This window comes from Pongo abelii, chromosome 13, assembly GCF_028885655.2.
Source record: "Pongo abelii isolate AG06213 chromosome 13, NHGRI_mPonAbe1-v2.0_pri, whole genome shotgun sequence".
Classification (NCBI taxonomy): Eukaryota; Metazoa; Chordata; class Mammalia; order Primates; family Hominidae; genus Pongo; species Pongo abelii.
The window spans coordinates 42,201,254-42,226,408 of NC_071998.2; the positions used below are offsets into that span (position 1 = coordinate 42,201,254).

The 25,155-nt window shown below is 35.5% G+C and overlaps 1 protein-coding gene across 14 annotated transcripts in view; it reads right to left on the reverse strand.

The window, feature by feature from the left end:
• The window catches only part of CCDC171 (coiled-coil domain containing 171), a 467,560-nt gene that overhangs the window by 22,441 nt on the left and 419,964 nt on the right, over positions 1-25,155 (reverse strand). For 11 of the 14 annotated variants that reach the window (XM_054519832.2, XM_054519828.2, XM_054519839.2 and 8 more), the window contains one exon: positions 822-2,787. The exons of 1 other annotated variant lie outside the window; for it this stretch is intronic. In XM_054519832.2, the coding sequence (XP_054375807.2) occupies positions 2,560-2,787 (228 nt within the window). In that variant the 3' untranslated portion in view covers positions 822-2,559. Of the gene's footprint in view, positions 1-821; positions 2,788-3,085; positions 3,147-3,339; positions 3,584-25,155 lie in introns of those variants that run through there. 2 more of the 14 variants (XM_054519834.2, XM_054519833.2) reach the window with 2 other exon arrangements.

Here is a 25,155-nt window from a genome sequence, read left to right on the forward strand (position 1 = left end):
AAGCTGATAGAGCAACTGTCCTTGCCGACACAACAGAGATCTCAAATATGCAGCAATTGGTCACTAAGGTGCTTAGAAGCAGTCTAGAGTTTCTCAGATCTCCATAGGATATGTCATTAAATCTTCTCCTCCTGCTGGGTCTGACTTCTGGGAAAAAAGCATATGGTATAAATATTACTATATTTAGTAGTGAATACTAATGATCGCTCAGGAGGTTCATCCTTCAGTTTCTATGGCCTTTAGCATCTAGTTGCTTATAAATGTGACATGCTTTGATTTGATTTAATCATAGTTTATGAATTTTGAATTTATGGTTCAGAATTCACTGTACAAAATGTACCTGTAAAGTTAGATATCCATATATATAGAGACACATACACATTTATTTTTGGAGTTATCCCATTAACAGATTATAAAATTAAGGCAAGAAGACCAAGGCCTTTCCAAGGCACATTTTACAAAGCTGCTTGTTCCTCTAAAATCAGTAGGATCTGAAAACAGATTCAACACAAGCATACACACACACAAACACTCAGACATAGAGGTTACATATAGTAACACTGTTCTTCTCTAGTGAGAATTGTAAGCTCAATGATATCACATGAACTAAAAAATTGTCTATCAATTTCTGTATGAACAATATCCTAATCATTGTGTGGAAGAGCAGAGAAAGGTGTTCTGAAATGTGCAGAAATTATATGATCTGTATAAAAACAATAAATAGCACTTCCATGTTATAATAAATTTGCAAGTTGAATTTCATACAGGTCATGTTACACAGGTCATATTAAAAATAATTCCAAGGAAAGAATTAAGAGAAATTTGGTTAAAGACATAATTTTACTCCACATAAGCTTTCTAAAGTTTTATATAAAGCTAATTATAGTGGTTCAGTATTACAAGAATAGGATGTGTTACACAGTACAACAGTAATACTGCTGTGTTCCCTCAGATGGCATAAATCACTTGGCTAATTTGGCTACTAATAAATAGTATAAAATCTTATTTACCAAGGCCAATAAAAAAATTCTCAGCAGTTGGGCATATTTGAATCAAATGTCACTGTAAAGATAAGACAAAAAAACTTCCGTAATACATACTGTTATGTTCTAATGTATCCATAATGAAAGATTCCATAATGAAAAATAATATAAAAAATAGATTCTGTATCAAGACTCTTTGTCAAAAGCTATAGTTCACATCAGAAGTTAATAGCACTAGGGAGTTAAATGATTAATACAAAAACAAATTCTTACTACAAATATTCTTTTGTTCTTCACTTCATGATGCAAACTGCAAGGATTTAACCTTTAAGGGTTAAAGAGTTTAATCAATGTCAATGTCTGATCTTCTGAAGGCGATAAAGAACAGTCTGTCTAGCGATACCCAACAGAACATCACTTTGTCAAGCCACAAAGCACCCAAAAGCTTGTCAAGTAAGTTACCAGAAACCTCTTTGTGGTTAGAACTCAGCTCCTTCCTGCTTGACCTATGATTTGATATTTGACCACTTGGTTGCAAGACACTTGCTCTTTCTAGCTGAAATGTCACTGGGGCATCTTGTCAGCTCCCCGACATCTCGGCCTGACATACAATTTTACTTTTGTGTGCTACAAGGCAGAAAATGCAGGGCAATGGCCTTGTTTTAAATTCTGTCAGCATCAAAGATGGGCGTCACTCTTGGGTCCTACCAACAACAAAAACAAAAAAGGAGTCTATTTTGAAGGTCAAAACAGCCATTACCTTGAAGTTTTTCAGCTTATACTAAATATATTACCTGCTATCCTAGTGTGGGAACTGTCCTTATGAAGTGCCTAAACATACCACAGAAATCCTCCAGCACAATTGCTCTACTTTCTTATCAAATGCAGACTTGCTAAAAGAATGAGTTTTCAACGCCTTCAGGGACCAGATTCAGCAGTTAACTTAACTTGTTCAAATGGGCAAGTGGTATCATGTAGCTTTACAAGGAGCAACCTGACCTTCTCACATTGACCAGGAGTGACATTATTGTGCAGGAGGAGAAGCAGTCACATCATTTCTGTTTTGCACAACCTGCTTAAAGTTTGCAACTAAATGCTTGTCTTCAGTTGAGCTGACAAGAGAGAAGAGGGGGCTCAGTGAACCATGGCCGGGCTGCCATGAAATGACAGGAATCATTGGCATACATTTCAAATAGCTCTCTCAATCCTATTAAAGCATTGCAGTCCTGCTTTAAAACAGACAAGTATGAAACAACTTTGATAGATAGAGACTAAAATGGCTTATTGATTTTTTTAAGTCTGAAGGAAATTACCCAAAATGTGTCATTCCTTAACATTTAAAAATATGTTACATAAAAATGAGCAACTGTGATAATAAATAAAACTTGGAGAGAAAAAAGTTGGCTATCTCCTTATTCAAAGAGACAGAGCTACCAGAATACATCAAGATATCGCACAAATTTTTTAAATCCACTGCCACTTCTGCTGAAACAAAAGTCAACTGATAAGAAAATTCCCATTCAAAACTATTTTAATTGTACTGTTAACTCTTCCTCCATTTTTTAATTTCATGAAGTCATAATCCAATCTGAGTTGGTCTGTTGGCATTAGCAGACATAGTCACTGGAGAGGAGTGAGATGATGTCAGAGCATGGGGCACAGTATTTATAAATGTCTCCTTTAAGAAAGTGTAAGTTGTATCAAGTTCAGCTTTCAATGGTAAGAAATCCCCGATACCAGTTGTGTCAGCAGGAAGAGGAGCTCTTGAAGGAATGGAGAGATTTGAATGGTCTCGTGATCCTATCTGTGACATACAAAAGAAAAAAATAATAGAGTTGAAAACTCTCAAACAGAGCCTAAAACCATAAACAGGCAAGTAGACTAATAATCATTATAATATAAAATGAGATGGAAATTACTATTTCAATAATCTACACGTGAATATATAAATAGTAAATTATTTATCAAGTGTGACTGAATCCCTTATTTGCTCTTTTATGAACTTTTCTAGACAACAGGAATTTGTCTAAACACTAAATCTTTGTGTAAAACTTTTTATAAAGTTATTATATCAGAGAGTCAATACAATCAGGGATTTTTACCTTGACTTCAGTCCATTGGCAATTTACAGAAACCGATGCGAATAGCATTTATTTCATCATGCTATATAATAAGAGCCATATAATATGGAAGATTAGATTACTTAGAAAATAAACTATGAGTATTTATGTTTTTTAAATCTATCTGTTTTACTTATTTGACAAAAGCAGCACAAAGAAAAATAAGCCAATCCCAGTGATCTCCAGAAAATGGCATACTAAGATACAAAATTCTAATGAGAACTCTTTGGCTTTACTTTAATAATAATGCCACCACCCTGTTTTTTCTTTTAACTTTATTATTTTAGGTTCAGGGGTACACGTGCAGATTTGTTACATGGGTAATTCTTGATTTAAGTCACTGAGGTATGGTGTACAAATGATCCCATCAGTCAGGTGGTGAGCACAGTCCCCGAGTGGTAGTTCTTCAACCCTCTCCCACTCTCATAGTCCCTGGTGCTCAGTGTCTATTGTTTCCATCTTTATGTCCAAGATACCACCCTGTTTTGATAAAGACCATTATAAGTATTTAGAAATCACATGTCAAAATAAGGGAATGAAAATAATTTGTCATATATTTGAGAACACTGATGGTATCCAGGAATTGTTGGAAATTAAACTTAAAAATGCCACAAAGTCATGAAATACTGGACAATAGAATTAAATATTTTGATAAAGCTGCTCATTTAAGCCTTAAGTGACGTCAGAATCTAGTAGTTAATATTGAACATGAAGAAGTCTTAGCAGTAAAGCAGGTAAGTATTACGACATTTAAAGATGGCAGGAAAATAGTGATCAATTGTATGACATAATTTTCCAGATTCCCACAAAATAAATGTTGCTGAAATAACAAGTCTGGTTATAAGTATCTCCACTAAAAATCATACTCTATACGGCAGGGTTTTTTAAAAAAAAAAAAACTTTTTAGTAGATCCTCTTACAGTTAGTGTTCATAACAAAATAATGTAAACTATAAGGTCTGCTTTATTATGTCATGTTATACGAAACTGTTTCTACATGTAAAAACAAAAGGGAAGATATCACTGGCTTTAGGAACATATTAGAAATTCAACTGTTGTATGTGTTACCAATTTTGTGGATTTTTTTAAGACTACAACTGGAGAAAAAAATCAATATCTGCATCTAACACCTAGTTCAGCAATTTTCTTTGATCTTTGTTCTTTTGATTTCTTGATACTCTACTGCAGGCCAATAGCTGACGGAAATCATCTCTTTTTATACTAGAAGTTAGAAAACACCTAAAATGGTCACTTGAAATAGCTCTATGAAGGACAAGGTTTCCCAGTGGAAGGAAAACAACTTCCAAAATCATGTGTTGGCCCTGATTAGTAGTATTAATGAGGTTTTGCTTGCAGAACCTTAATGGTGGGCCTGATCATCTCAGTTCAGAACCTGAAGAGAGGCATCTCATTACATCAGAGGCTAGAGGTGTACACACCTGCATTTTTACTGCTGCTAGAATCATTTTTTAGCAGTGTCATTACTGGATTGACTTTGCAGCTATAAACATTACAGTGCCATCTACTAACTTCTCATTCTTCCAGGCCTGGGGGTTAGGGGAATGCTGGAAGAGCAGGAAATGGTGGGGCCTGATTTTCTTCTTAATAAACATAGTTATAGCCATAGTATTCTTTATTATAATAGAATATTGTCAGAAAAGGCTTCAAAAGTTTGTTTTGATACATCTTTATACTTCAAGTTCTGGTCTAAGAAAACTATGTATGGAAAATAGAGGGGTGTGCAGAATCAGTCCAAGGAAGGTCAGATATCCTCTGGGGGTATTTTCTTCTGGATGTTTTAGAGAAAGGTAACTATGCCAAATTGACCAACCATTCCTGTTTTATCAATATTAGTGATACGCATAATTTACTCAAACTTATATGTTGTACTTAAAGTTTCCCTTTTTGTTCTTGTGAATCCATCAACCTAACACATTACAAAGTTAGGAAGGCAGTCCTTTAGGGAAAGTCTCTACTAACTGCTCATTTCTCTTTAATATTCTACAGATCTTGGTAACCTACAAAGAGGTCCCTCTTCTGCCTTTTCTCATCCTACTTTTTCTAACATGTCTACTTTCCACTATGTCGTCTGAAAGCACCTTCTCATCCAATATAACATTTTTGACTAAATAACCTTGAAATGGGGCATTATTTCCCTAGTATTTCAAATTAGTTTCACTTTTTGCACACTATTTTCTGATCTTATGTCCTAAACATGGAAAATAATCTAAAAAATCTCCAGAGATGAAAAAGAGAGAGAGAGATTTCCTTAAAGTCTTGTAACCCCCAAAAGTATAGTCTCTAGAAAGTAAACAGAGTTACTTTTGTATAAAGGAAAACAAATGACTGCTTTTGCTACTGGGATCATCTGCTGTACTGCTAAAAAAAAAAAAAAACTTTTTTCATGAAATGAGGTAAAGTCTGATTTTAAGTCACTTAAAAGCTTAAAAACAAGCCACCGGCTGGGGGTGGTGGCTCACACTTGTAATCTCAGCACTTTGGGAGGCCGAGGTGGGTGGATCACCTGAGGTCAGGAGTTGGAGACCAGCCTGGCCAACATGGTGAAACCTCGTCTCTGCTAAAAATATAAAAATTAGTTGGGCGTGCGCCTGTAATCCCAGCTACTCAGGAGGCTGAGGCAGGGGAATCGCTTGAATCCAGAGGCAGAGGTTGCAGTGAGCCAAGATCACACCACTGCACGCTGCACTCCAGCCTGGGCAACAGAGCAAGACTCTGTCTCAAAAAAAAAAAAAAAAAAAAAAAAGCCAGCAACAATTCTGGTGAAACTTTGATTTGAGAATGTGATGTTAAAATACAAGTAAATATGAACTGTTTTTCTTGTTATAAATATCCAGAATAATATCCAGAAATACATAACACTTTTGTACTATTTTAATGTAACACAGAGAGTAAAGGACAGTTAAATAACTTTTTGTCAGAGAACGTTAAAAGTTAGTGTTCACCACCCGGTCTTATATTTTAAATCTGAAAAGTCCATGGTCATATAAACTACTTTTAAAACTGCTGAGGTGTTCTGTCTCTTATGTAAATCTAAATTTAGGCAGTTTCTCAAAAGGAAATTAGTTACCTGAAATAAAAGCTAGGTGTCATGTGAATCTTTATGGAAGCACTTTTATTTACTCAATAAGCTATAAATGATTCTATTTGAACTGCTATACTCCATCAGCTAAATACATAGTCACAATACAAAATGTGTCTACTAAATTTCTACATTTTAAAAATCTTATGGAATACAGTAATTGGACATATCCAATAGCCATTTTTGAAGGCTTTAATATCTTAATTTTCTACAAATGTTTTTCAAACAAAAATAAATAAATAAAGCATTAGTCTAATAGTAAAATAACCACCCAATAAATTGTCTGTAAGTCAAAGCCTTTTTGCCGACCAAGGCTTCTGAAACTAAGCCATTTGTCTCCTGTGTAACATTTATGATCAAGTTAAGTCTTCTAGAATTTAGTATTATAAAAAGTGAGGAAAAATGTGATTTAGTAAGCCTTAGTAGTATTGCATGGAGATTATGCTAAGCACATAGTGTGATTAAAAGAATACTAGACTGAAGATCCGCGGACTCTAGCTTCTCCTCGCAGTTCTTTTACAATCCGACTGGGTCATTTGGGGCAGGTAAACTAGTCCATCCAAATGAGGGGCTGGACTCTTTCCAGCTTTGAAATTCTACAGGTCTGCTATAATTACACGTATGACAGCATATACTATAGACCCTAACTTTTTTGAGGGACATTAACCCAGAAATCAGTTTCCTGAATATAATACTTGAGAGGATGTAGACAGACCATTCTTAAGGGGAAAGAATACATATTGCACATTGCACATTGTTCTAAAATAAAGCCAAATAGATAACAAGATTAGCCACAATTTAGATGATGTGACTTCATTCAATTAAATTCTATAGTACTCTTTTCATTACTTCAAACTCCATGATGATGTTTTAAGCCCTGTAAATTATTGACTGCTTTTAAGTAGTCTGCACAGCTCCACATAAACAGATGAAGAAATCAAAGCACCCACAAGAGGGTGTTACAGTGAGGCTCCCTTGCCATTTCTACTTTGGTTCCTAACGTGCTCTTACCACCAGAGTCTCAATACTCATTTCTACTTTGGTTCCTAACGTGCTCTTACCACCAGAGTCTCAATACTCATTTCTACTTTGGTTCCTAACGTGCTCTTACCACCAGAGTCTCAATACCCAGTGTCACAAAGTTTTCTTTCTTCTAAATACTTCAGATGAGTTAGCCAAATTCTACCTGTCAATTTTCCAGTTCTCATGCTGGTCTCATAGGACACTGTAGTTTATACAGACAGCTAGAGTTGGCAAAAATCACATAGTTTTCTCTTGTGGAATACTCAATTTTATATCTGAGATATATATACACATAAAAACATACATTCACCTTATAAATATATACACACACATATACTTGATATATGTATCATATAAATATACACACTCATATATACATACACACACACACACATCTGCTATCAAGCCATCCAATATTTATTTCTCATACAGTAGTTACCAGTTCTAACTTTTAGCTACCAATAACAAGCTTGTAGGAATATTTTATGCATTCTTCTCCCTGTAAGTTATTAAACCTTAGTACAGACTAGTTTGACTATCTTACTGACATCAAGGCATGGGAAGAAATGTGAGTTAATGGAAAAAATGCAAAGAAGTTGCATTAGGACACACCCTAAGGGCCCAGTGTGCCTAGAGATCTAAAAAGGACAATCATAGAGGTAGAAACAAATCAGAAAAAAAGAGGTAGAATGTATTAACAAGAAACCTGATTCACATCACAACAACTCTGTCCTCAGGCAGACATTCAGCATTCTATATGGTTCTAATTCAGCTTTGGCTACTTGTTTGATGTGGAAGATTGATTGGATCAATGGTTTCGATTCTTCATGCTTCCCTATAACTATGCCCTTGCTCTTGGCTTCCCTGTCCAGCCTCATCTACCATTTCCTCACTTGTACTGTGCAAGCCAGGTACATGGAACTTGTGAGTCCCCAAATAGGACATTCCATAGTTCACATCGCCCTCCAGTCTGTCCAGTTCTGCTCTTTGTTGGGTGAGTCCTCCATGTTTCAAACTCTGGTCAAGGTCTGCCTCTTTCATAAGGCTTTTCTGGATCCTCTTCCCATCCTTCCCCAACTACAGCTAACTGTAACATCCAATCTCATTTTTACATTCCTTCATGAGCATTTATTTTACTATTTTTTCACTTATTTGTATATCCTTATATTTCCGCTATAAAACTATGAGCACTTAGTGTGATGGAATCATGACTTTGTACCCCTAGCACTTAGCAGAATATCTGGGACTAAATAAGATTCCTTAATGCTGAATGAGTGAATGAACAAACGACTTATATTATTACTTCATGGTCTTGGTGTTTTATTGTTATTTTGTTATTTCACACATATACAGATTATGTCGCAATTAGATTTAGCAAAGATTAATGGAAAGAATACAGGTTTTGAAGGTGGAAAGAACTAAGGTTCTAAACTTCGTTCTGCCATTTACTAATTATTTGATCCTTGACAAGTTACTTAACCTGTGTGAGCTTGTATCCTTATCTGTAAAGGAGGAAGACTAATCCCTCATAAGGCTGCTATGAGGATTAAATGGAATAATATACACAAAAATGTGTAGCATAGAGTAACTCCTCTTCTTCACTTCTCTTTTTCACTCTTCTCAAATGATATGAATTCTAACTTTACAATTATAGCCAACATGTATTCAGCATTATGTCAGGCACTGTGCTAGATTTAGTTTTACAGGCATTATCTGAATTCTCACAGTGACTCAATCAGAAAGCACTACAATTATCTTCATTCTATAGTTGAAGAGACTAGGGCTCACAAGAGCAGAATTAATTGCCACAGGTTGCACAGCTTTGTAATGGTAGAAAGGGATTTGAATCTTGGTTCCTCTGACTCTCCTATTCATACGCTTGACCATTACCTTACCATGTTGCCCAAAGAAGACACAGCCTAGCCTCAGGCTTATTTTGTATCTAGAGGCATTTCATCAACAAAATAAGGGCTCAACAAACCTCTCTGAAAATAGAAAATAAAAGTACATAGATTGTGCTAGAGGCTAAAATAAATGTTTATATTTTGATAGCATATTTTGTTGTGGTCCAACATTTGAATGCCTGTGGTACTTACTGGAGTAAATACATAGATCTTATGGAACTTACACAAAAATGAAAGTTATAGCCCTTTCATCAAAGGAGCTTATATGTTGTTATATTCAGAGACAAAATGAGGCACTGAGGTTTAAACTTACACTAGAACACTTAAGGCCAGGTGCGGTGGCTCACGCCTGTAATCCCAGCACTTTGGGAAGCCGAGGCTGGAAGATCACCTGAAGTCACGAGTTTGAGACAAGCCTGACCAACATAGTGAAAACCCGTCTCTGCTTAAAAATACAAAAAATTAGCCAGGCATGCTGGTGGGTGCCTGTAATCCCAGCTACCCGGGAGGCTGAGGCAGGAGAATCGCTCGAACCCAGGAGGCCGAGGTTGCAGTGGGCTGAGATCGCGCCATTGCACTCCAGTCTGGGTGACAAGAGTGAGACTCTGTCTCAAAAAATAATTAATTAATTAAATTACACTAGAACATTTAAACTTTAATTTTAAATTACTTCAAGATATCTTGTGCCTGACAAGACAATAAGTCCCATCTTCTTCTCCAGGATGTTTAGATTTCCTGATGTGGTTGAGGTTAGAAAAAGAGTTGAAGAATTCTCCCAAGTGGCTTTTGTTCTTTCTTTTCCCAGTGTTCTTCATACCCTTGTGCTTGCAGTCTGTTGCTGACCTGACAATCCTGACACAACTGATGGTAGAGAGTGCCAGAAATGGCCAGAAAATGCAAAGGAGGCATTTTCCCCTCTGTCTTGGAAACATACATTTCCAAACAATTCAGAGAGAATTGAAAATGTAAATAAGTTTATGCACTCAAATATATGAAAAGATACAAAAACCAAATAAATAAAAACAAGCATACCATATAGAAAAATGCCACTGAAAGTCTGAAATGACAAACTGGTAAAAATATGTACAACACATAGAATCCCCATACAAGTAACTTTCTTAATTTACAAAAGGCTCATGCAAATCAATTAAAATAATGTAATTAGAAAATAGGCTGAGGGTAGCATATTTATTAAGACTGAGTTCAGTTGTAAGAGAAAACTCTAAATGTCATTGGCTTAAATAAGATATGTTTATTTCCCTCTGATAGGGCAATATAAAGTTATCAAGAATCCAGGCTGCTTCTATCTTGGGCTCCATAGCTCAGTACATGGCTTTTACCTCATGGTCAAAAATGGCTGCTCAAGTTCCAGCTAGTATGTCTGCATTCTAGCGAGAAGAAAGGAGGATGGACCAAAGAAGGAGGCACTGCTTCCGTTTACAGACACTTTCTAAAATTGTACACTTTTACTTACATCCCATTGACTAGAACTCAGGTCATATAACTAATTTAGCTTAGAGAGAGTCTGAGAAATGTAGCTTGTTTGTCTGTTTGTTTGTTTCCTGAGCAGCCCAGGTAACATTCAGAGGCTCTATTACTAAGAAAGAGAAAACAGATATCAGGAAACCACTGCCAGCCTCTGCCTCATGTATAGATTAGATGTTTGATTGGGGGAGAGAGTAGTATAATAACCAAAAAACATATGAAAATGTGCTAAACTTAATTCATGAGTAAAGAAATACAATGCAACACATCCCAATTAAAGATTACTTTTCATATATCAAACGGGCAAAAACTTAGATGTCTGATGATCTCCACCGTTGAGAAGAGGGAATCAGGCAAACTTACGCCATGTAGTTAGGGATACAGGCTGTTGCAACCTTTCTGGAAGACAAAAATTTAAATGTATCTTCCTTTGACCTAGCAATTCCACTGCTACGCATTTCTTCTATGGCTACACTCAAAAGAGTTCACCAAGGTGAGCATGCAGGTATGTTCACTGAAGCTTTTTAGATAAACAAAACTTTTTTTTTTCAACTTTAAAAGTGATTTTTTTTTTACACACTTTAAGTTTTAGGGTACATGTGCACAACGTGCAGGTTAGTTACATATGTATACATGTGCCATGCTGGTGTGCTGCACCCAGTAACTCATCATTTAACATTAGGTATATCTCCTAATGCTATCCCTCCCTGCTCCCCCCACCCCACAACAGGCCCCGGTGTGTGATGTTCCCCTTCCTGTGTCCATGTGTTCTCATTGTTCAATTCCCACCTATGAGTGAAAACATGCGGTGCTAAACAAAACTTTTTAAAAATAAAACCAGAGGTCTATGAACAGAGGGCTATTTAAGTGAAGTATGACAACCATATAATACAACTATTTTAAACGTGAGGTAAATATGTAAAGGCTGATAGAGAAATATATCCAAGTGAAAAAAAACAGTTCAAAATGTATACATGTGTTTATGTGTATATATATACATATATATAAATAGTAATATATATTTTAAAATAAGCATAAACACACATACATGCATATCTATCCCTATTTTTTCTGGAAAAAAGAATCACAACAAACCAAAAGAAACTTAATAATCTTTGGAAAAAAGAACTGAATTAGAGTTTGGGTAGAAAAAAAAGGTTTGAAAGGTTAAATTTTTCTTGCCATGATTTTTTATCTTTAAAATTATTTGAATCATGAAAGAAAGTTATGAACTGGCAGTTCACAAAAGCAAAAATACAGCTAAGTAACAAATAAATGGGAAAACATGGTAACCCCCACAAGTAATCAAAAATGGAAAATAAAATAAGACATTTATTGCCGGTAAAAATTAAATATTAAAAATTACGCTAAAGGTTAGTGAAAGCATTGTGAACCAGGCATTCATAAATTGCTAGTAACTGTATAAATTGATAGAACCATTGGATCTATAATTGGGCAACTGTCTTAAATGCTTAATGCCATTTGATCCAACAATTCCATTTATGATTAGGTTCTTTATATTAATAATAACAGACAAAAATTAGAAATACTCTTATATTCAACCAGAAGCATAGTTAAGTAGGCTATAGCTATGTGGTGGAAAATTATGTAGCTATAAAATTTACAGTTATAAACTTTTGGATAACACGGACAAATGCTTGGGTCTAACCAAAGGTCAGACCTTTGTAAAGAGCTAGATAAGTATCTCATGCTTTCTAGGGTATATGTTTTCTGTTACAAGCATTAGCCCCTGTGCTGTAGCATGTAAGCGGCCATTGAGGATACGTAAATGAATTAGCATGGCTGTGTTCCAATATAACTTTATTTATGGACAGTGAAATCTGAATTTCACATAAATTTTATGTGTCATGATATGTTATTATTCTTTTGCTTTTTTCCCATAACTATTTAAAATATTAAAACCATTCTTAGCTCACAGGCCATACAAAAACAGGTGGCATGTAGATTTGCTGACCCTAGGGCTAGACTATGTCATGAAAAAGCAGTACACAAAATTACATACGGTGCTTGTTTTGTGGTTTTGGAATTGTTGGGATTTTTTTTCTCTATTCTCTGAGTTAGGATTAGGATTTGTATTTTCCAAATTACCTACAGTAAGTACGTTTTACTTTTATAGCTAAAAACCCTTTATTAAAAAATGAAACTGTATATATTTATATATACTGAAATACATCTATATATTTTAGTATAGTTATGGCTCTAAAATGTGTGGTCAAAATGAAAATGTAATTGGATAGTTAAAGGTGTCAGAGGATAGGTCTTTAAGTGTTTTGCATGTTTTGAAAAGATTTTGATCTAGCAAAGAACACTCTCATTTCAATGTTTTCAGTTATCTAAGTCATATTTACAGTTTTACATTGAGTAAACACCTACACAAATAATGACACTGAGTAACTTGTTCCTCTACTCTGCGCAAATGCAACTCCTTATGCAGAGTGGCTACTTATAACTTGTGTGCCTTCATTTTACTCCAAATAGCACTTCCAGCTGCCAAATTACGACTTCTGTGGTCAAAATGTACACATGTCACACTCTCTCTGGGAACTATTAGGCAAAAGTTTTCTGACCACTATTTCATTACTGAAGAATTTCCTCTTAAAGTTATAAACCTTTTTTATTCAATGTCAAAAATTTAGTAATAATCTGGAAGCTATAAACTTAGACCTCGTAGCAATATGTTTTTCAAGGAGTGGAATTACTGAGCAGGCACTCAGGTAAAGAAGAGCAGAGGAAGGAAAGAATCATTTCGAATTTAAAGTAGTTTGAAAGAAATTACTTTCCTAAACCTTTCTAACAATGTAAGTATCTGTCAATCACACATCTCAAAAAACTTAGCATTAAATTCTCATTTTGCAATTTGAAACCCATTTTTTTTTGCATGCCCCTCCCTTCCACTGCTGTTTTAGGCCATGTTCCTTCATTGTTCCATTACATCACACCTAAAATCCTTAGCAATTCTTCGTGGAATGCTGCAAGCTGCCTTTACTTCCCCACTGATCATGGCATAAGCTCTATACTCCCCAGGGTTGTGGACCCTTTGAACAGTTCCATAGCTGGGCCTTTCTGGAGGGATGGCTATCTTCAGTTAAAAGAATGTATTTCTTAGGGAGAGAAAGGCACTTCAGATGTAAGACAAATCATGTGATCTGGGGGTCATATCTGCGGAATGCCTTCAAATCACAACAAGCACTGGGGCATATGTTCTAAAACAAATCACTTAGCTGGCAATGACATTTCCTTTACATGATAGTCAGGAATGTTATTTCTGATATAACCACATCATTTCCAGCAGTCTCAACCCAAATCCATCCCTAGGGAGAACATCTTATGTAACAGTAAAATATAGCAAACACAAAATTCCAAAATAATATATCCCAGGCTTTATTTCAGGAATTGACTCCCTATATTATCAATTCCATATGATAAATTTTCCCTATGCTTGCATAATGCATAAAGATATCTAAACCCATATCCCCTCTTAGTATCCTAAATTAGCTCTATTCATTTATTTTTTCAGTAAATATCTATCAAGTGCCTATGATGTGCCAAATACTGTTCCAGGTACTGGAATACAAAAGTGAATTAAACAAATAAAAATTCCCGTTTTGGGGATTACTTATTAGACCTTAACTAATCTTCATGCTGATCCAGTTCTTCTTAAATTATAATCTGTTGAAATACTATGAAACCACATAATTGCTATTTTTATAGGAAAAGCTTTGATGCACAATAGCACTGGAAGTTTCCTGTCCTCATTATTCTGTGGATACAAAGTCCCAAGTGAGTCAAGTTACCCTGGTCCTTCCCTGTCCTGGTCGTACAAGCCTCAAACACCCCTGTGGATTCCCCATCAAGAGCTGCTTGGTGTCTGCAATCCCTCCATCAGGGTCTGCCTTCAATGTATTAGAGGGCTTGCTAGGTCATATGGGTGATAGCTCTAACAAAAATTTGGGGTGCCCATCCTTCCCTTTCTGTCATCTGAAAACTGTGACAACTCTGACTGAAACCCAGCGTCTTGCAGTGTCTGTCACAAAATATTTCTTTCAGCTTCTACCTGTAGGCCCTTTTTCTAAGAGTCCAGATGCCAGTCCGTAGGTCTGCATGGAGGAAAGGCATTAGGTCGTTCTCTCCACTTCACATCTCCTTCTCTGGGTGCCTGCCCATAAAATCTCCACTAGTCCTTCTCCAACTGCCAGAGCTCTCATTCAGATTAACTCTCTAGAGTCTGCACACTGGTTTTTCAAAAAGGCCTAAACTTGTTTGAAATGCAGTCTGCGCTTGGAGTAGGTTGTCTACTAGATAATAATTTTGACATAGGTTTCAAAGCTCTTTGCTAAATATTTTTCATCAGTTATTTGTCTCTTCACTTTTTCTGGCCTAAACGTACTTTTAATTTTTGTAAACAAGTCATCTCTTCAGACTTTGCTGTTTCCTACTTCATCTCTTCTTTATTATATGTTTGCTTATTATTTGAAAATATTCAAATTTGAGATTAAAGATTAGAAAAATAGGATAGATGAAACTCATAAGAAATATTAATAAGCACAGATAATGAATTAGCAAGTAGTTTGTGGGACATAGGCAGAATCCATATGGTAAGACCTGTTACTTTATAGATAGAAATGGATGGAAAGGCCACATCGTAAAGTAGAGATATGCCACCTCTAGTTAATGTCATCCTTAAATTGACCCTAGAACTGCAGATAAAACACAAAGCTATTCAGCGGCCTCAGTGGCAAATTATAGCCATTGGCTAGGCATGTTTGTCCCTGCATCTCTCCTAGACAGCAAGTGTGTGTAAGTGGCCTCAGGCACCTTCCATCTTCCAAGCCCCCTGTTTCAAACCTCAACCCTGATCCTCATAACCTCACAGAGAGTGAAGAAGGCTGATGCAGCAGAGAGAGACAGGGCACATGAACACTGCATAACCAAGAAGTCAGGTTATGATCCTTCCCCCTGCTTGCTCCCTGCTATATCTCTTCTTGCTTTTTGCTGTGTGTTTAATTCCACAAACCATGTAATTTCACTATACTAATTTGGTCTGTGACACCTTCTGTTATGACCTCTTGGATAACTTGACTGGTAGTCTTCTTGGACACTACCATTGCATTAACACAATTTCTCATAAAACAGCTTTGCTCTCCTGTACTAATCAAAATGCCGATCCTGAAGCATGCCCTGCTTTCTCCTGTCTTGGAGCCACTTCTGCATGCTGCCCTTTCTATTTAGAAGGAGGCTTCTTCATCAGGTTAACTCCTACTGTTAGTCAAAGCTTACCTCAGGTATCACCTTTACCCCAAACTTTTCCTGGCCTCTGTCACCTTGTATAATATAATATAATATAATATAATATAATATAATATAATATAATATAATACCTCACCTCCGTGTTATTATAACACCCCATACACACTTTTATAATAGCACAGTATCACAGTCTTACGTTTGCTTAGACCTGCACTATTCAATATGGTAGCCACATGTAGCTATTCAATTTACATTAGTTAAAATTTAATATAAAATTAAATTAAAGATTAAAGTTCAGTTCCTCAGTCACACTAACCACATTCCAAGTGCCCCAAAGCCATATTTCTATCATCACAGTAAGTTCTAATGAATAGTGCTGGCTTAGAGTGTTCATTCCTTGAAGCCACAGGCTATTTTGTTTGCTTGTTTCTGTATTACCAGTGGCCTGCACAGTGACAGGTACAGAGCAGGTACTCTATACACCTGCCTGTTGAGGAATGAATGAATGAATGGATGAGTGAGTTAATGGACTTATTCTAGTCCATATTCTAAAGAAAATGAATGGGCATCTTTTAATATTAAACTCCTCTTTCTGCAAATATTTTTATTTCACAGAGTTTAACTTCATTTTCTTTAATTCCAACTTTCTTCAATTCCTCCTTTCAAAGTGTCTCAAGCTTCAGAAGGGAACTTACTGTTCCTTTCTATGCTAATCTTTATTCTTCTGGTGGCTATAATTATTGCATTTTACCTTAGGCCACTATGAAAAAGAAAGAAAGAAGCCTATGACAAAAGATAAGAGGAAAGTTATCTTGGCCAGTGTCCATTCTCAAGACATTCAGACAGGAGTCCGAGCTCCCTAAAGCTTGATTTTCTATATCAGAGGAAAATGCAATTGCTTATTCTACTGCTTTAATTGTCAATTTTCATACTCTCTTGAGAAAGAGTTTCTATTATAAGCTAAATTTTGAAGAAATCTAATTGTTTGATGTAAACCTTCAAAGTTGCCTTTGAGTTGAATGTCTATCTGCTTGGGCAGAAAGGGGGAAAAGAGGGAATTTACATTCACTTTGCTAAACATTAGCATCTTTTGTTCAATCATTTGAATGCAGGACAGTTAGGGGAAACAGCTTAGAGAACAAGAGTTGACACATACAGTGTAAAATCTTTTAAGGTGCTTGGATTCAATGAGGGAGAAAGTGAGACGGAACCATATTTCAGCTTCCTAACCGTGTTCCAGTCTGCGGGAACTTTGTGACAGGTCTCTGTCTCTCAGCCACACTTGACTGGCTTTTGCTGACATTCAGCTGTCAGACAGCAACCCTTTACCAGGCCCCTAACATGCTCCACAGCTTCACCCAATTAACTCACTTTCACTTGACACGGCAGCAAAAAGCTTCATAATAGGTGGTCAAGGTGCATGGTGTCTGCCTGCCCTCGAACTGCTCACACACAGCAAGATGTTTAACGACTTCTCTTCTTGCCTGTATGCTCAGAACTAGCATGGCTACAGTTTAGTCATTCCATATATTGAATTAGACAGGAATCTAGGAAATATTATAGTGATACATTAAGCTGCTCAAAAAAAAAAAAAAAAACAGATTTCTAGATGACTAAAGTTAAATTTCAAGTCAGTTCTTTCGGCCCTACTGAGAGAAAAGATTTGATTTTTAGACTACCAAAATTTAATATTAACAACGAATTTATAGTTAATTTTTCCATTACATCATTAATAATAGTATTGTATAAAGACTACCTGGCATTAAAAAAGGGGCATCTGACAAGCAAAAGCGGAAAGGTCGAGGCACATTCAAAAGTATGGAATTCAGCCTCTACTCATAAACATGCACTTATGGACAAACTCAACAATAATTATTCTGTAAATTTTTGTCATGTTACTGAGGCTTTCAGATGAAATACATTGTACTTGAATATATGTTTGGCTAAGAAATAAAATTTTAATCCTTTTTTGAAAAATGATCTAAGTATTTTGCACATTTTTTCTCACCTCCCAATATGTTCATTTCTAAGCATATAATCAGTTTTCATTTATTTGCACTCTGAAAATTTCAGTTATTTTAAAAATCAATGTTATATAAAGAAAAGTAAAAGTAATATAAACTATGCTGCCTTCAGAAACCTACATTTGTAAAGCTGTGTGATAAAGAGGCCACACACAAAACGTTAAAGATAGGGCTCTTTGTTACTGACATCCAAATGCAGATCCTTATAGTTACTAAGACAGATTATGATTTCAATTCCAAGTATCCTATCAGTAATCAAAGCTGAAAAACTAATTACAAGATGGGGAATCCTAGCCTCCATCATCATGAACTAATCCCAGCAGATATTTCCCACTATTTCACACTAGGCAAAGCACAGTTAGACCATAACTTGCCATTCTATGAATCTGAGAAGATGCTCCAAGCTTTCGAAGTCAGGTCTCCAAGTAGGAGTGCTTTCGTGACATGCCTTCGAATTGCAGAAAATCTTTCTTTACATAAATGCAAATGTGCTATATTGAACGCTGCTCACTTCTTACCAGAAGTTCAAGGAAGGGAGAGATCTTGAATGAATTACTAAGTAATTAGGAAATTGCCCTGCATCAATTTTATTCATTAAGTCCAGCCACATTTTTCATCTAAATCTATCTAGAATTGAATCCTTTTCTACCTCCACTGTTACTGTCCTCACACAGATAATTCTCACTTCTTACTTGTACTACTTTAATGTTCCTTATTATAATTTGTTATAAGTATACACACACACACATACACACACGTCTATTTCCTCACTAAAGCTATAAGTCCCTGATAGAAAGCACCTTATCACATCTTATTAAAAATGTAATATAATATAGTGCAGCAAGGATTTGAGAGGATTCTGGAAAGATGGGAGAGTAGTAAGCACCAGGAACCAGCTAGACAACAATTGCACTGGCAGAATCTGTCTGATGAAAGTATTTTGGAATTCTGGAGTCTATTGAAGGCTTGCAACTTCCAGGGGAAGGCTTGGACAGTAAATTATGATTAATTTCAGTCAATTTTAGCTCTTAGCACAGCAGTAGCTCTCCATCTCCCACTTCCAGCCCCATGACAGACACATGTGCAAATGTTCTTGGAACAGCTTGCACGTAACTTGCAGGAGCCAGGGTAGGCAAAAAGAACCTTGTTCTCCAAATATCAGGATCTGTGCTCTGATTGTTGCTTCTGATCACAGAGGTACCAAAAGGCAGGTGACCATTATTGTTGCACCTTCCCACATTGCACCTCCCCCTCAGCTGAAGTGACATCCAGGGAATTTAAAGGGCCAGCATCATTTCTTCCCTCTTCTTCATCTTTCTCTTTTCCCCTCTTTGGGACCAGACATTAAGGACTAAGATTTAAAAGCAACTACATATATGAGGAAAATTAGAAAGTGACCACACAAGCCCAGGGAAAGGTGCATATCCAGAAAAGACCTGAGAAGACCATAAGTTTACATCTCAGGCTGATCCTTGACACACAGATAGCTACAGCAATTTTAAAAAAATCAGAAAACCCTAGGGAAGGGAGAAAATCTGATTTCCAGAGTTACTATATTATTATATTCAAATGTTCAGTTTTCAACAACAGCAAACAAAATCACAAAGCACAAAGAGAAACAGGAAAGTATGGCTCATTCAAAGGAAAATAATAAATCAATAGAAAACTATCCCTGAAGAAGATCTGGTGGCAGGTCTCTGAGACAAAGACATTACAACAACTGTCTCACAGATGCTCAGAGAACTGAAGAAAGATGTGAAGAAAATCAAGAAAACAATGTCTGAACAAAATGGAAATATCATTAAAGAGATAGAAAGCCTAGAAAGAAACAAACAACAACAAAAAAAGAAATTCTGGAGCTGAAAATTAAAATAACTGAAATGAAAAATTCACTACAGTGATTCAAAAGCAAATTTGAGCAGGCAAAAAAAAAATCAACAAGCATGAAGACAGGACCACAGAAATTACTGAGGCTGAGATACAGAAAGAAAAGCGATTGAAGAAAAGTGAACAGAGTCTAAGGGACCTGTGGGATAACAATAAGCAGAGCAGCATATGCATTGTGGAGATCTAGAACGAAAAGAATGTGCTTAAACACCAATAACAGAAGTAAAACTGGAAAGTTCACCAAACTGTGGAATTTAAACAACACACTCTTAAATAACCAATGGTCCAAAGAAGAAATCATGAGGAAAACTGGAAAATACTTAGAAATGAATGAAAATGAAAACACAACATATCAAAACTTACGAGATGCAGTGGAAGCAGTGCTAAGGGGGAAATTTATAGCTATAAATGCTTACATTAAGAAACAAGAAAGATCTCAAATCAACAACCTAACTTTACTACTTAAGAAACTAGAAAATAAAAAGCTAAACTGAAAGCTAGCAGAAGGAAAGGGGAAAAAAGAGCAGAGATAAACAAAATAAAGACTAAAAAAAAAAAAAAAGAAAAAGAAAATAGAGGAAATCAATGAAACCAAAAGTTGGTTCTTTGAAAAGATCAACAAAATTGACAAACTTTTAGCTAGATAGGCAAGAAAAAAAGAAACTCAAATTGCTAATATCAAAAGAGAAAGTGGGGATATTAGTACCAGTTGCACAGGGGGGAAAAAAGGGATTGTAAGAGTACTATGAACAATTGTACTGACAAATTGAATGCCCTCGATGAAACAGACAATTTCCTAGAAACATAAAACCTACCAGGACTAACTAACAAATTAGTTAAAAAAAAAAAGGAAAAGATCTATAACTAGTAAACAGATTGACTCAGTAATCAAAAACCTTTCAACAAGAAAAGCCTAGGACCAAATGGCTTCACTGATAAATTCTACCAAACATTTAAAGAAGAATTAACATTAGTCCTCCTCAAACTCTTCCAAAAGAATTGAAGAGAAGGGAACACTTCCAAATAAATTTTATGAGGCCAGCATTATCCTGTTACTAAAGCCAGACAAATATATCACAAGAAAACTATAGGTCAATATCCCCAATGAATATAGATCCAAAAATCCTCAACAAAATACAATCAACTGAATTCAACAGCACAATAAAATGACCAAACACAATAACTAAGTGGGTTTACCCCAGGATGCAAGGAGAGCTCAACATACAAAAGACATTTTATGTGATATACCACATTAACAGAATGAAGGCTAAAAATCACACGATCATCTCGATAGATGCATTTAAAAGCATTTGATTAAATTTAATACTGCTTCCTGATTTAAAACTCTCAACAAACTAGGAATAGAAGGAAACTACCCTAACACAATAAAGGTCATATATATGAAAGGCCCAGAGCAAATATCTTACTCAATGGTGAAAGAATGAAAGCTTTCTCTTTAAGATCAGGAACAAGGCAAACCTGACTCCTTTCACCACTTGCATTCAACACAGTACTGGAAGTCCTAGCAAGAGAAATTAGGCAAGAAAAAGGAAAGGCACTCAAATTGGACAAGAAGAGGTGAAATTATCTTTCTTTGCAGATGATATGCTCTTACATGTAGAAAACCCTAAAGATTCCACACAAAATACTATAAGAAATAATAAATGAATTCAGCAAAGTAGGAGGCCACAAAGTCAACACACAAAAATCGGTTACATTTCCATACCCTAACAATAAATGATATGAAAAGAAAATTACAAAAACAATTCCATTTAAATAGCATCGAAAAGAATAAAATGCCTAGGCATTAAATTACCCAAGGAGGTGGAAACATTTGTATAATGGATACTACAAAACATTGCTGAAAGACATTAAAAACATGAAGAAATGGAAACATATCTCATGTTAATGGATTAGAAGACTTAATATTCTTAAGATGTCAATACCACCCAAGGCAATCTACAGAGTCAATGCAATCCCTATCAAAATCCCAATGAAATTCTTTGCAGAAATAGCAAAATCTGGCCAGGCGCGGTGGCTCATGCCTGTAATCCCAGCACTTTGAGAGGCCAAGGCAGGCAGATCAACTGAGGTCGGGAGTTGAAGACCAGCATGACCAACACGGAGAAACCCCGTCTCAACTAAAAGTACAAAATTAGCCGGGCTTGGTGGTGCATGCCTGTAGTCCCAGCTACTTGGGAGGCTGAGGCAGGAGAATCATTTGAACCCAGCAGACGGAGGTTGCAGTGAGCTGAGATCACACCATTGTACTCCAGCCTGGGCAACAGAGCAAGACTCTGTCTCTAAAAAAACAAAGCAAAATCCATCCTAAAACTCATATATAATCTCAAGGGACCGGAAACACCCAAAACAAGATTGAAAAAAGGAGAACAAAGTTGGAGGACTCACTCGTCCTGATTTCAAAACTTACTACTAAGATACAGTATTCAAAACAGTGTGTACTGGCATAAAGAGAGATATAGAGACCAATAGAATAGAATAAAGAGCTCAGAAGTAAAGCATCAGATAATGGTCAAATGAGTTTTGACAAGGATGTCAACACCATTTAATGGAGAAAAAAACGTCTTTTCAACAAACAGTGCTAGGAGAACTGGATGTCCACATGCAAAAGAATGAAGTTGAAGAAGTTCACTGAAGAAAGAATGAAGAACACTGTGTACACAAATTAAATCAAAATGGATCGAGGACCTAATGTAAGACCAAAAATTATAAAACTTTTAGAAGAAAACACAGGGTGAAAGCTTTACAACCCTGGATTTGGCAAAGATTTGTGGAATTTGACACCACAGGCACAGGCAACAAAAGAAAAAAATAGACAAATTGAACTTCCTGATAATTTTAACATTGTGTGCCTGTATAATTATATTTTAATTTTAAAATTATTAACTTAAAATTTTAATTTTAAAATTATATTTTAATTTTAAAATTATTAATTTAAAATTTTAATTTTAAAATTATATTTTAAAATAGTGTCAAAGGACACTATGAACAGAGTAAAAAGGCAACCCATAGAACAGGAGAAAATACTTGCAAATCATGTATCTGTTAAGGGATTGATATCCAGAATATATAGAAAACTTCTAAAACTCAATGACAACAAAATGCCTGATTTAAAAAATGGGCAAAGGACTTAAATCAACATTCTCCAAAAAATACACAAACCAATAAGCACATATAAAGATGCTCAACATCACTAATCATTAGGGAAATGCAAATCAAACCTACAGTGAGATACTACCTCCTACCCATTAGAATGGCTACTTAAAAAAAAAAAAAAAAAAAAAAAACAAAAAAAAACATAATCACAAGTGTTGGCAGGGAGATGGAGAAATTAGGATCTTTGCTCTGTTGGTGGAAATGTAAAATAGTACAACAGTGTAGAAAACAGTACAGTAGCTCCTCAAGAAATTAAAAATAGAATCACCAAATGATCCAGTAATTTCACTTCTGGGTATAACCCTGAAAGAATTGAAAGTAGGGTCTTGAAGAGATATTTGTATACCGACATTCATAGCAACATTATTCACAATTGCTAAAACAAGGAAGCAACCCAAGTCCATCAAAGGATGACTGAATAAGCAGAATGTGCTATATACATACAATGGAATCTTATTCAGCCTTACAAAAGAAGGAAATGCTGATATATGCTACTATGCTACAACATGTATTAACCTTGAGGACATTATGCTAAGTGAAATAGGCCAGTCACGAAAAGACAAATACTGTAGAATTCTACTTATATGAAATACTTAGAGCCATCAAAATAATAGAGAAAAAATAGAATGGTGATTGCCAGGATCTAGGGAGATGGGGGAAATGAGAAATTACTGTTTAATGGGTATACAAGTAGGGTATTTTAAAAGTGTATTTAGTGATGTCATAACATAAGCTTTCATCCATAAATTCCACAAACACCCTATAAGTTTTTAATGTCTATGAATGTTAAGGTCTCAGAATTTCTATAATACATGTGCAACTATAATTTTCTAATAAATATATGTAGAAAGGGTTTATAACAATGGTGACACACATCACTTGTTCTTCCATTATCCAAATTCATATTATAGGTATTTGTTGTCTTTCTAAAATCCCAACATAGTTTGACTTGTTAGAATCATGTTTTTTAGTTTTTAAATGAATGTAATTTTATTATCACAGATTCTTACGATACAATAAAACTGAGACAGATAAAATGTTAATTGTACAACCTAAACAACAAAACCCTGTAATTCAGAAAAAAAAGTGTTTATATACAAAAGTGCTATCTCCCCCTGTCATCAATAAATCAAGCATTTAACAACATATCTTGAAACCTAACTAAACAACATTTACTTAGGCAGAGGTACAAAAATGCCCATCAAAAGGCATCTAATTCAAAACTATAAGAATTCTAACCCAACTACAATGCTCTGCCTAGAATAAAGGAGTTACTTTGTGGCCTTGGTAGTTCCTTCCTACTTTGAAAACAAGTAAAAATTATGTCTAACCTCAATTGATTATAACATAAAGGAAATGGCATTAACAATAATAACAGGAACCTTACAGGCATCCATTCATTTAAACCCGCATGCCTAGCTACTATGAATGGGCTCTTGAGCTGAACTGCCTGTGTTCAAATATTTGCTTCAATACCTAATAAGCAATACAGTATAATAAGAGTTCATAAAAATAATATATCCCCATAAGGGTGTTGTAAGTATTGAATACATTAACACATTTAAGGCCCTGACAATGTCTCACACAAGGAAAGTATTAGATAAATGTTAGCTAATCCTTCTCCTCCTCCCCATCCTTTCCTTTTACAGCACTTTAGCAACCCTCTGGGTCAAAAACTATATATCGACAAGTCCTCTGCTGTTTCATGTTCATAGATTATGCCTTTACCTGAAAGATACTTTCCAGTGGTCACAAGAAGGCTTCAATAATTAAGTGTAGATGACTTAGGCCAAAAAGAAAAGCAATAGCCACAGTGGTTTACAAAAAGCCAGCAGTCTCAGCTCTTCGGTTTAATAACTAGATGATGCTGAGAAAATCCCCCAACTTTTCTGAATCTTACAAATATCACATTTATCACAAAAAAAACCTGAAAGGGTATGTATATGGGTATATTTCAAAAATTGTAAAGAACTGCAGAAAGAAATAAAAACATCAACATTACTGCAAAAGAAAAAACAACACATAGTTTAACCTTACTCTCTTACAGGCTAGTGGCATCCTGTTTCGGTTCACATAGTTCTCCCTGCCTGGAATTCCTTGTTCAAACCCTACTATTCCTTCAAAATCAAGCTCAAATACAACTTCTTAAAAATATTCCCTAACCATCTCATTTCAAATAAATTTA